This window comes from Podarcis filfolensis (assembly GCF_964270895.1).
Source record: "Podarcis filfolensis genome assembly, chromosome: 10".
NCBI lineage: Eukaryota > Metazoa > Chordata > Lepidosauria > Squamata > Lacertidae > Podarcis > Podarcis filfolensis.
The window spans coordinates 17,157,705-17,171,700 of NC_139612.1; the positions used below are offsets into that span (position 1 = coordinate 17,157,705).

Here is a 13,996-nt window from a genome sequence, read left to right on the forward strand (position 1 = left end):
TCCGTGTCCTGTATTCCTCTAGAGGAGGTTGAGTGATCTTGAGCAGCAGAGGGAAAAAGAAGAGCCTCATCCTGCTTCGACTCAACCATCTCAGCCATCTTTTGCCCATTTCCATTTCCATTCTCATTGTCCCTTGTATGTAGAAAGTATTGCGTGATTTTACTCTGTTTCTCATAACACTCCTGGAACAATGGGCTTGTCACTATCCCCAGGTCCCTACATTTCTTTCTAGTAAGTACCATTTGTAAATCTTTGTTACCAATCAGGGTTATTCTTCCTATTTCAAAAACTATGTCTCTTAGGAAGTCGGAAGCTCCACCCAGCTATAGGCTAAGATCCAAGTTGAGGCAAGATTTGGGATAGCTGTTTATAGTTTGTAATAATTTGATAGCTTGTAGTTCAGGGCATAACACGAAGTTGGCAATAGATCAGCCGTCGCCCGTTTTCCTTATTGTCGGTCAAACTTGAGGAGCGTAGCAGCGCGGGGAGCAAACCCTCCGGACATCAAGATAACAAGGCATAAAACGTTAACTAAGAAAAACAGAGGCAGTGGTGAGGTGATAAGGCAGCCAATAAATCATTAAAACTATAAAATTAGAGTCCAGGAAGAATAGAAAACTACTTAAAATCTTAATTGAAAGCAGGCGAACCTGACTGTGCTGCTATCTCCGTCGCCATCTTCCCTCCTCGTCATTATATTTAAAGTTTCACACTATGAGAATGCCACTCCTGGAATAATGGTTCACCTGGGGCTCTGGGAGGGTGACGTTTGCCACATGGTGCAGCTACTTCCAGCATGGCCAGTGGAGAAGATGGTACAGCAAGTAATAAAATCAGTATTTTTCCCCTACATACATTTGTAGTGTAGAAAGTATATAGAAAAAGTAGGCTTATAGTTATTTTTAGGGCAATATTTGCAGTAACGTTGTGCTGGCGGTTAAAATTGAGAATGAGCAAATACATATGATCCTTTATTTTTCTTTCTTTGTATATTTGTGAAGAAAATATGAAAAAGCTCTGTATGGCAGATTTCAAGAGGTGTGAAATTATCTTAAAATAAATATCTACTTGGTGCTACTCTTTCTTTTTTTAATGTTCACCAACAAGTTTCTATAAGCTATGTAACGTTACTAAAATTTTCCTCACATTTAAGGGATGACGAAAGAGTATTTTCTATCCCTCAGGCGAATAAGATGGCCTTTTTTAAAAAGTCATTGGACAATAAATTCAATTAATCTTGGAAAGATTATTGTCAGTGTAGCAATTTCACCATTTGTCCTGAAAAGTCTTCTTGTTGCTTTGTCCCTTTACTTTTCTAGGGGGACCCCCCCCCATTTCAGCAACACACAACACTGAGGAAATATGGGTATGTGAAGAGACTGGATGTTTGAACAGACAGTAACAGCAACCACTACAGAGGCACAATATATCTGCCTGGCTTACAATCCTATACTCCAGGGGAAGGGAACCCATGACTCACTAGATATATATATATATATATATATATATATATATATATATATATATAATTTCTATGCACACTGCGAGGGGGGCAAGTAGTCCTCCTCCCCACCTCAGCCCCAGCTGCCTTCTCTGTTTGCCACCTCCCTCATTCGCCAAAGGGCTGGTGGCGGTGGCATGAAACAGGCTTATTATTATTATTATTATTATTATTATTATTATTATTTATTTATACCCTGCCCATCTGGCTGCGTTTCCCCAGCCATTCTGGGCGGCTTCCAACACAATATTAAAAAACAATAATGCATCAAACATTAAAAGCTTCCCTAAACAGGGCTGCCTTCAGATGTCATCTAAAAGTCTGGTAGTTGTTCTTCTCTTTGACATCTGGTGGGAGGGTGTTCCACAGGGCGGGCGCCACTACTGAGAAGGCCCTCTGCCTGGTTCCCTGTAACATGGCTTCTCACAGTGAGGGAACCGCCAGAAGGCCCTCGGAGCTGGACCTCAGTGTCTGGGCAGAACGATGAGGGTGGAGACACTCCTTCAAATATACTGGACCGAGGCCATTTAGGGCTTTAAAGGTCAGTACCAACACTTTGAATTGTGCTTGGAAATGTACTGGGAGCCAATGTAGGTCTTCCCCGCCTAGAGAAAGAAGGCACTGCGCTTACCTTCCCATGGGCTGCCGCCGCCGCCACCACCACCACCACCACCGCTGCTGGTGCTTCTTGTGAAGCAAATAGGCAGAGCAAGCTCATCCGCTCCTCTCTGGCCCACAGGAGCACCAGGGCTGCGGCAGTGGTGAGGGGAGGAAGAGGCTAAGCGACGGTGGCTCTGCCAATCAAACGCCGTGCCTGGTTTACCTCAGCATGGTGCAGGGACGTCTCTGCCAATCAAACGTCGCTGAGGTAAATCAGGCGCGGTGTTTGATTGGCAGAGCCACTGCCGCTCGGCCTCTTCCTCCCGTCGCCATCACCAGGAGTCTCGGCTTTGTGGCGCGGGCCGGATTTAGGACCCAGGTGGGCCTGATCTGGCCCAGGGGCCTTAGTTTACCAACCCCTGCACTAGATGTTGCGAGACTCCAACTCCCATCAGCCCCAGCAAGTGTGACCAGTGGTAAAGAATGATGGGAGAAGTATTCCAGCAACACTTGTAATTGATCTCCAAGGGACACCATTGACCACAATGCCCTTTTGGAGCATTTTTGGAAATTGGGGAGGCACTGTGCTATGGTGGTCCTGCTCCTCTGTTCAGGAACACTACCAGAGAACAGCATGGGGGAACTGTTGTTTGGGCTCATCATACTTACAATGAATATTTATCATTCTACTGCTCACCTGACAGAGGAAGTAACATCAGAGTTTCCATATTGTTTGATGTTTCGTAAGCAAAGCAGGAAAAAAAGCTATCGATCTCATTGGTATTATCTTCAAAAACTCAAATGTTCCTGAATGCATTAAGTTGATATTCTACTTCCCACGGTTGTAATGGAAAGGAAACAAGCTATCGATGGCAATGAACACTTCATTTAAAGCATTTTCTTCTTCTTCAGAAGGGGGAAGAACAACCCTTTATTTATCATCTGCACATTCAGCACTTACAATGTGCTTTTTTTCATAACCAGCATTAGGTTTCACTGAAAAACGACAAATGGAATTATAATGGTTATTTATGAAGAACTCCAGCAATAAATCACAACATTTTACAGAATCTTGAGTGGTTTGAGAAAGAGGCTGATGTGGAAGCAGCAGTTTAAAGGGCTTGTTCTGAGTCAAAAATCCACGGGCACTGAGATCATATATGGGACATTCTTGGTTTGTTTCACTGAAAAATTTGATCTGATTCCCAAAGGCATCTGGTTGGCTCTTTCCCCAACTCTTTCCCCAATTCCTCATAATGAGTATATTAGCACTTTCCATACCTAACATCACATGAGTGGTCAAGCAGGACCCTTTTCTAAGCCATGGTCAATGGCCAGGAATGTGGGAAGTTTAATTATTCAACACCTGGAAGACCACAGATTCCACACTCTTGCTTTAAAGGCAGTATTCAGTGCTACTACTCAGAACAGTGTACTACTCAGAACAGAGAGCCAGTGTGGTGTAGTGGTTAAGAGCTGTGGACTCGTAATCTGGTGAACCGGGTTGGATTCCACGCTCCTCCACATGCAGCTGCTGGGTGACCTTGGGCTAGTCACACTTCTTTGAAGTCTCTCAGCCCCACTCACCTCACAGAGTGTTTGTTGTGGGGAAGGAAGGGAAAGGAGAACGTTAGCCTCTTTGAGACTCCTTAGGGTAGTGATAAAGAGGGATATCAAATCCAAACTCAAATCCAAACAGATCCACTGAAGTCAATGGGTGTGACTAAGGTAGATTCAATGGCTCTACTCTGAATAGATGACATCTTCATCCAACTGACATAGACAACCCATTATTCCTTCCATTTCAGTCTCTTGATCCTATCTGCAATATGGTGTGATATTCTGAAAACGCATGAGAAGAACTTTCAACATTTTAAGTATATACAAACGTTATTTTTTTCCTTCCTTATCCTCATCGCTAGGGAGCCAAAGGTTCAGAAAAGCTGATCTGTTGGAGGCTATACACTGATTCCAATGCCCCAATTCCAAAAAAAAAAAAAATAATGATCTAATATTCCTCTCTTCTTATGATTTCACTTTCCTATTGCCAGTCAGGCATAATAGATGTGTTTGTAGATTATGTTTGCAAACCCTGTTTAAATACGGTGCTTAATGTTTCCCTGTCATGTTATTTCCAGTGTTGATTGGCTCCTATAAATCAATATACAGCTCCTTGATTCCAACACGCAGGGTGGGTAGTGTACAGATAAAGAGATAAACCAATTGCTGCGTTTGTCAGGTAATAGCTTGCAGAATTTATTATGAATGCAGTGGCAAAGCTGAAGTGCATTTTGATTTGTTTCTATTAGTGTCAAAGACATTCTTCAACGCAGAGATGTGAAGATGCCCAGTGTAGTCATGATTGAATGAACTATTGTAATGATGGAAGTGGCATTTCTCTGGTGCCATTAAACTCTAGGAAAACAACCATTCGGATACTGCAGTGTGTGTTTTTTCCCCCTCCCTCTTTCTTCATTCCTAGATAGCCATTCTTTCTGGATGGCAGAATGCAGTATATAATAGATAAGCATTTGTAACTTTTCAGGGTCTATTACATGCAAGGGGAATGGTTTTCTTAAAAGCCACTGCATGACTAGCAAGAGCTGAAAATTCTATTAGTGAAATTTATGAGGTAACATATTGTCCTTCCTTTGTCACTTTTCCTTAAGAATCAGTTTTCCTTCCTGTGCATGGATGATTTTAGGAGGTGACTGAAAGCTTAATGTTTTTTTCCCCCCATATATATATATATAGAGAGAGAGAGAGAGAGAGAGTCTCAGAGAGCTCTGACTACTTGGGTAACAAAAAATAACAGTATATTTGTTCACTGTTTCCCAAAGAACCCAAAGCATACATTGTCAGCTTTGAAGCCCCATTAATTCAAAAATAGCTGGCCTCTTTATCTGATTGACTGTGTGTCAGAAAAGTGAGGTTGTTATTAACGTATTATTTAAATACATTCATGTCAATCTGTCTTTTAAAATGTATGACACCATGAAAGCCCACACGTCAAAGTTCCTGAAGGCTTTGGAAGAGTCAACAGCAAAAAGAAGTACAGCAGAATCCCAATGGGTCCGTAAGTCAGGGCCAGACAAAAACAACCAAAGCTAACTTGGAGAGACTTTGGTGATAATCTAACATTATATTAGTAGGTGGAAAGTTAAAAAATGGCACAAGAAATCACATGAAGACCAGTGACAAATAAAGTGGGGGGTTGTCTTGCCATTGCCTGCTGGTGGAAGGCATGCATCTCCTGCATAAGTTCCCGGAGAGAATCATTGGCATTTCCTATACAGTGGTACCTCAGGTTAAGTACTTAATTCGTTCTGGAGGTCCGTACTTAACCTGAAATGGTTCTTAACCTGAAGCACCACTTTAGCTAATGGGGCCTCCTGCTGCCGCCGCGCCGCCGCAGCCCGATTTCTGTTCTCATCCTGAAGCAAAGTTCTTAACCTGAAGCACTATTTCTGGGTTAGCGGAGTATGTAACCTGAAGCGTATGTAACCTGAAGTGTATGTAACCTGAGGTACATACCTGAGCTCAAGAAGCTTGGCTCCCCTAAAAAAAGAAAAAGCTCAACCATTTTGCGCTGCACCCCCCCAAAATGCGGCTTTCCTCCTCCCTAAGAACAACTCAACAACTTTCCTCAGCAACTTTGACCTGAACCCCCCAAAAGGGGGTAGATCACTGCCAGACTTTAACTCCGTGAGTAGACCACAATCTCTTGGGAGTTGGCCACCCCTGATGTATATCATGGGGAAACCCAGCCAGATGGATGTGGTACAAATAATAAATAATTATTATTATTATTATTATTATTATTATTATTATTATTATTATTATTATTATTACAGTGGTACCTTGATTAATCTGTTTTGGGAGTCCATTCGACTCCCAAAAATGTTTGAAAACCAAGGCACGGCTTCCAATTGGCTGCAGGAGCTTCCTGCACTCCAGCGGAAGCTGCGGCAGATGTTCGGCTTCCAAAAAACAATCGCAAACTGGAACACTTACTTCCAGGTCTGCAGCATTCGGGAGCCGATTTGTTTTACAACTAAGCCGTTCGGGAACCAAGGTACCACTGTATAAGGGCTGGGAAGAAGGCAGTGCTAGCCAAAAAACTAAGTAAGTCAATGGTCTGGTTTCCCCCCCTAAAAAAAAATGTGTAGGGTTACTCCCATTTTCCTACTCAGATTGAAATACTGCCCCTCAATGAGGCCAGACTTAGATTCACAAAATGCTTAGGGGTATGCGTACCCCCAGAAAAACAGCACTGGATGTAAGGCAAATTTTATTGTCACATTGGGTCAGCTTTAGGCTAACAGCTTGCTGATCCAGCCAAGGATTTAGAGGTTGCCAGACATATGTAGAAATGAAACAATATTGCATGCATAGGGATTTCAGAGAAGTTTGATTCAGTTCACACTAAAGGTGAACATACCAAAATCACATCTTCTGAAACAATACAAGAACCAACACACATAAGTCCCTCAAAAGTCATACTTTTCTGAATTTCATGATGCTGCTCTCCAACCAAGTAATGTGTACAAAAATGCATACTTACCCTGAGACTTATGGCCACTTGGCTGAGATTTCTGAAATGCTTAGTCTTTTCATTGGGTCAGCTTCATTGTGTAATAGTGTAAAACAACACACTGTGTAAACAGCATTTGGTGTAAGTAGCACATTATTGTGCAAGATACTCAACATATTTTGGAGCTAATTTCCTCATGTGGGGCAGTGGCATCACTTTAATTAAGAAGGTATTATTTCCACGACAAAAAATAGCTTTGCCTTATTCTGACTGACCAAATTTGTATCTACATGCCCATTGATAGCCCTAGGCAGCTAGAATTTCCCTCCATCTTCATAATCTAGGCACGGTGTAGGTTCTTATTAACTCTTAATGGTTGTTCCCTACAAATTTAGCATGTATTCAAAGGCAATGCATTATTAGCTGCATGTTACTTTAAATTTCTTCATGCCCCAGAATTTCTGCATTGCTGATTGAAGCTTGTTGTTGTTGTTTAGTCGTTTAGTCGTGTCCGACTCTTCGTGACCCCATGGACCAGAGCACGCCAGGCACTCCTGTCTTCCACTGCCTCCCGCAGTTTGGTCAGGCTCATGTTTGTAGCTTCGAGAACACTGTCCAACCATCTTGTCCTTTGTCGTCCCCTTCTCCTTGTGCCCTCCATCTTTCCCAACATCAGGGTCTTTTCCAGGGAGTCTTCTCTTCTCATGAGGTGGCCAAAGTATTGGAGTCTCAGCTTCAGGATCTGTCCTTCCAGTGAGCACTCAGGGCTGATCTCCTTAAGAATGGAGAGGTTTGATCTTTTTGCAGTCCATGGGACTCTCAAGAGTCTCCTCCAGCACCATAATTCAAAAGCATCAATTCTTCGGCGATCAGCCTTCCTTATGGTCTAGCTCTCACTTCCATACATCACTACTGGGAAATCCATGGCTTTAACTATACGGACCTTGAAGCTTAACTTTTATTTAATAGATTGCTGTTTGCCCCTGAATTGATTTAACTGTGGTGCAAAATTGTGTTGCCTTGCAATATATTGAAATTATATTTCTCTTGCCTTTGTATGAAAAAGAAGTAAGCAGTAGGGGTGGAAAGCCACTTGAATTAGTAAGGAAAGAAAGGTGTGCATCAGCCAGGAAAGCTTTGGGTCATGTTCATAAATGCTGTTTTACTAGCTCATGCATTCTAGCTATCACAGTTCCTCTGTACTGTCAAATTCTACTTGATTCTTTTAGAAGAGTAGCGGCTGTAAAATATTCACATTCCATCCTAACCAATATTTAGCACTGTTGGAATATATCAATCATGAAACAGCAACAATACTCAGTTCAAAGGCCTTCCTAGTCCAGCACCTTGTTCCAATAAAGGCCAGATATATGCTTCCAGCAAGCTCAGAGCCATAGCCTGAATAGCAAACCCTTCTGTGTTGTCTGCCTCCCAGCAAACTAGCATTCAGAGGTATCCTACCCTTGAACTTGAAAGGTCCATTTAGCTATTGTGCCTGACAAGTAGACACTGATAGATGCATATCCGTAAATTTGACTATCATCACATCTTTGGGGAGCAAAGGCTGAGTTATTTATGTGTGGAGAGATACGGTACTTCATTTTCTCTGTCCCGTATTTGTTGCTACATATTGCTTTCCTCTTCCTGTATATGGAAGCTATGTCAAGATATCTTGTTGAGATGGGGCATTCTATCTGTCAAGAGTATTCTGACTGCAGTTGCACCATCACTTTCTGTTAGGGCCAGATTTAGGTTTGATGAGGCCCTAAGCCTAAATCATTACACATGAAGGTAATGGGGCCCTTCATGTGTCCAGCTATCCTTTGTCAACAACAAATTGTTGCTGTTTTTTGTGTTGAATATATGCTATATGGTAATTTATGGAAATAATAGGTATCTAAAGCCATTTGCACAAGCAGAATGTAGGCACCCTATATAGAGAAATGAGCAAACCAGTGATATTTTAGGGAGCAGTCTAGCAGGTGGGGCCCATTACTTACATCATAGGAGCCTACACAACACAAAACACAAAACACTGTTGCTGTGTGTAGGTTTTGTTTTATTTATTTTTATCTTATATTTTGGAAATGTACACCCATTTTTTTTCTTTACATTTTTTGGGGCGCTCCAAGAGAATGGGGCCCTAAGCAATAGCTTGCTTAGCTTATACATAAATCCGGCACTGCTTTCTATAGAGGGTTTTAATAAATAGATATAGATGATAGATAGATAGATAGATGATAGATAGATAGATAGATAGATGATAGATAGATAACTGCCAATGTTACTGTCAGTCCCTTTCTGAAGAACCCTACTATGAAATCTACTGCCACTGTACACTTAAGGTAAAGGGACCCCTGACCATTAGGTCCAGTCATGGCCGACTCTGGGGTTGCGGGGCTCATCTCGCTTTAATGGCCAAGGGAGCTGGCGTACAGCTTCTGGGTCATGTGGCCAGCATGACTAAGCCGCTTCTGGCAAACCAGAGCAGCGCACGGAAACACCATTTACCTTCCCGCCAGAGCGGTACCTATTTATCTACTTGCACTTTGATGTGCTTTCGAACTGCTAGGTTGGCAGGAGCAGAGACTGAGCAACGGGAGCTCACCCTGTCGCAGGGATTCGAACCGCCGACCTTCTGATCGGCAAGTCCTAGGCTCTGTGGTTTAACCCACAACGCCACCTGCTTACTAGCTGTTGAATAAGGATGAAGTTGTGGCAACCATGAATCACCCTTGTGCTTGGGTATGAATCTAGTGCCCACCCCCAGCACGAAATATAGTGTCCTCACCATTTCAAATGTATTAAAAGTTTCTTCAGAGCATGTTGGGTTATATGGAGAAAGACTGCGGGTATCTGCCAAAGTACACGGTAGCTTAAAACGCCATTAATAATTATGCTATTGTTACTATATTTATTTTTTATCACCACTGCTACAGTTTAGCTATACATTGCATTTCAGCCCAAAGGCCCCAATACTTAACTTTTTAAAACAAAACATAAAAATAGATCACAATAAAACGCCACAGATCAATCAGCAATCAAAAGACTGCAAGACAGCACAATCACAGCATTGGAAGGCAGTGAAAAATATCCCTAAACTAGAGGATTAAAGGGTACTCTCATAAACCCTGCATCCTGCCCATTTCAGGGCTGGAAAAAAGAAAGAAAGAAGACAAACTTGCCACAACCTCACAAGGCATAGTCTTGAAGTACCACCTTTTCAAGAAGTTAAATGGCATTCCATTAACCCTAAGTATTACATTTGATAGAGGGCATATAGCTTTCCTAATAGGCACAACCAGATTTTGTAAGGAAAATGTGTGTATGCGTATAACATACTTCTGCTATTGGGCTTCTGCTGGTTCACCTGTGAGTAACATGGGAGTTTTACTGATGACCCAACACTGCTTTAATTAGATGTTTAAATAACGAAGGCAACTTAATTAAACTGCTGTGGTTAGCAACTGGAATAGATACGGCTGTGGTTCCCGGGAGAAGAATACACTTTCACTGTACCCACCACAATATTTCCAGTGAATTGAATTCTTACCGTCATGCTTAGTCACAGTGTTCAAGGGAGATGCTGAACCTGCTAAACAAATGGCATTTTTCTATCATTGATGGGAGTCTGTGACAAAAGGGTAGAGGGAGGGAGAATGGATTTGGAGCATTTGCCACCATCTACAGTTTTGTTATGGGATGCAGGTGGCGCTGTGGGTTAAACCACAGAGCCTAGAACTTGCTTATCAGAAGGTCGGCGGTTTGAATCCCCGCAACGGGGTGAGCTCCCGTTGCTCGGTCCCAGCTCCTGCCCACCTAGCAGTTCGAAAGCACATCAGAGTGCAAGTAGATAAATAGGTACCACTTCGGCGGGAAGGTAAACGGCGTTTCCGTGCGCTGCTCTGGTTCGCCAGAAGCGGCTTAGTCATGCTGGCCACATGACCCGGAAGCTGTATGCCTGCTCCCTTGGACAATAAAGCGAGATGAGTGCCACAACCCCAGAGTTGGTCACGACTGGACCTAATGGTCAGGGGTCCCTTTACCTTTACAGTTTTGTTGGACGGCAGTGGGCTGCACTTCCAAAGTGAGTTTGGCTTGGCAGTTTCCTATGAAACCCCTATGCTGTTTCTGTTGTGCACTGAATATGGTGATTATATGCTAACAATATTTTCAAGCTTGTCACCAATCACGTTGCTTTTTTTTTTATTTCCCCCCCTCCCTGCCTAGGTGGTGTCTGCATTGCTCAGTCTCTAAAAATCCCCCGTGAGCCTAGACCAGGAGAATTTGACAAGATCATCAAGCGCTTGATGGAGACTCCAAATGCTCGTGCAGTGATCATGTTTGCAAATGAGGATGATATCAGGTGCTTACTTCTTTCTCTAGTTCTGTCTTGCACGGGATGGGCAACTTGCTGCTGAAAGTCATATTTTTAGTCACACATGCTGCTTGCCTTAAATGGCTTTAGGCCTGACATCAAGACAGATATGCTTGCAATCTTCAGATCTGTGGGGAGAGGGATGTTGCAATTTTATGGCGCATAGTGGACTCCTGCGTTACTAACAACTTCAGGTTGACAGGAATGACAAATTGGTAGTTCCTATCATATAGAATTAGTTGAACTATATAAATAAAATTGTCCAGTAGCACCTTAGAGACCAACTAAGTTTGTTCTGGGTATAAGCTTTCATGTGCATGCACACTTCTTCAGATATAGAATTAGATGAGCTTTCCTTTGATTAACCTGGACATTAGTCAAGTGTGTTTGTTTGTGTGTGTGTTTTTGGAGGGTAGCAAAATCAGAAAAAACATGGATCAGTTTTCTGAGCCAGTTTAATAACTTGGAAAAAATGGACCCATGATCTTGCTATTTCCTAAAACCACCCCCACCAATCTCCAGCCATCCAAATACTTTGCATTCACTTGGCTTGCATTCAAGCAGGGGTGAAAGTGATGTGAATAGCAGCAGCAGAGCTTGAGAAGGAGGAAGACATGTGTGCCTCTTTCCTCCCTTTCTCTTTGTCTCAGTGACGTGCTGGATAATGGTCAAAAAGCCCATGGGAGCATGGAAGAGCTCTTGTGGAAACCAACTATCACATCAGGGTGACACAGAAAGATGGATGGAAGGGGGGAACCTTCATTCTCCCCACCCCAGGCTGAAAGAAAATTCAAGAGATGGCATGGGTTTTATTGATTTAAATATCATGAAATGGGGGGCCTGCTGGTCAAATGGACCAAATTGATCCAATCCAACAAATTGCATTTCAATGGGCAGGCAGGCGATAGCTTTGTCAGACTCTTATAGGGAAATCACTCTCTTCCACACATACCAGATCCATGGCGTGTGCTACAGCCTTAAGATGTGGCTTCTCAGCTAAGGATCCAGAAAGAAAGAAACCTTCATTGTCAGATAAACCTTCATTTGGTCCCCACATCCATACCCAGGCCTTGTTCTTCAGTGTACATTGGTTACATCCAGTTAAAGGCGACTAAGGGGTTGCAGGGCTCATCTCGATTTCAGGCTGTGGGAGCCAGCATTTGTCCACAGTGTTCCAGATCATGTGGCCAGCATGACTAAACAGCTTCTTGTGCAATGGAACACTGTGACGGAAACCAGAGCACACGAAAATGCCGTTTACTTTCCTGCCACAGCGGTACCTATTTATCTACTTGCACTGGCGTGCTTCCGAACTGCTAGGTTGGCAGGACCCGGGATAGAGCAACGGGAGCTCACTTTGTTGTGGGGATTCAAACCGCCAACCTTCTGATCAGCAAGCCCAAGAGGCTCAGTGGTTTAGACCACAGCGCCACTCCAACCCAATATTGCCTCAGTCAACCTAGAGATTTTTTCTCCTCCTGCTTCCTCACCTGCCCAAACTCAATACCAAATTGGCAAGCAAAGTCACACCTCTCTGCAAATGCCAATTAAATATTCCCAACAGGTTGGAGTAAGTTAAAAAGGGAGAGATTTTAAAGTTGAGTGGCCACCCAAAATTTCTCACTCAACCCTGTGAAACTAGCAGCTAGCCTATATCTCAACCTGCATAAAGGGAGAGGGGCACTTCAAATCTGGAGAGAGTAAGGCAGGCATAGGCAAACTCAGCCCTCCAGATGTTTTGGGACTACAACTCCCATCATCCCTAGCTAACAGGGCCAGTGGTCAGGGATAATGGGAACTCCCAAAACATCTGGAGGACCGTGTTTGCCTATGCCTGGAGTAAGGTCTGGAGGAGGCACCTCCTTAACTAATCATTCTCAAACATCATTCTATAGGCCAATTGTGGGCATGTGACCAACTCCCTCCCCACCTCCTTACTGGAGCAGCAGTGATCTCATGGCTCTTTCTCTCCGAAGGGGTGGAAGAAAACACATCCCCACCAAATTGCAGGAGCAACATTGTCTCCCCTACCTAGTGCTTCTACTTCTGCTCCTAGCACTGTTGCTCCACCATTTCTTGACAACTGAGTAAAGCAAAGGATGAACATATTTTGGGGGTAAGGATTGCAGAGATTGCTTTGGGGTGACAGCAAGTGTTCACAGGAGTAAACAGGGTGGAAGCCATGAATTTTACTGTGGCTCAGATTTTTATCCAAGCCAGAGAAGCATTTGGAGATTTTGAAAACTTAACTCTCATTTAAAGTAGGCTTATATGAGCCTTAAGAGTTTTGTCTCTGATCTGAGCTTGGCACCTCAAGTAACCTGGGGTTGTGAAAAAGAAAAAGAAAAGAATATTGAAGAAGCATGAAAGCAAGGTTAAAGGCAAATTTTACCATGTACAGGATTAAATTTTCAGGGGGAATACTTGGTTCTATCAGAAAGAATACTTGATGAACAGGATAAATGCAACCACTTTTGCAATTGCCTTATGCGTAACCATTTTCAGTGTCAATTTTAAAAGAATGACTTCTTCTTTTTACTTACTTGCAGGAGAATATTAGAAGCAGCAAAGAAAACCAATCAAACTGGACATTTTCTTTGGATAGGCTCAGACAGTTGGGGGTCTAAGATTGCACCTGTCTACCAGCAAGAGGAGATTGCAGAAGGCGCAGTCACCATTTTGCCCAAAAGAGCTTCCATTGATGGTAAGACAATCCCATCAACTCTGGTCTATGGAGTCCCTAAAAGACAATTTAGAGATCTCCTTGAGCTCAGTGTAGCAGGGAGTTAAAACTCCTTTATGGTATACTGATGGCAAGACTGAGAGAGACTTTTACTTACTTGTGCACTGTTTTTCCTTCAGCGGCATTATCCCTTGGTTCCCTTATGTATAATTACTGAGCCAAATAGTTTTTCAGACCAGTAGTGTGGATCAGTCAATGTAGATTTCATTGCACTTCCAATGCAACCTCTGCAAAATACAA

General features: G+C 42.9%; 1 protein-coding gene across 5 annotated transcripts in view; it reads left to right on the plus strand.

Annotated features, from left to right (window-relative positions):
- GRM8 (glutamate metabotropic receptor 8) overlaps positions 1-13,996 on the plus strand; it is a 556,355-nt gene that overhangs the window by 278,962 nt on the left and 263,397 nt on the right. For all 5 annotated transcript variants that reach the window (XM_083574456.1, XM_083574454.1, XM_083574458.1 and 2 more), the window contains exons 4-5: positions 10,866-11,001; positions 13,563-13,717. In XM_083574456.1, the coding sequence (XP_083430582.1) occupies positions 10,866-11,001; positions 13,563-13,717 (291 nt within the window). The remainder of the gene's footprint in view (positions 1-10,865; positions 11,002-13,562; positions 13,718-13,996) is intronic.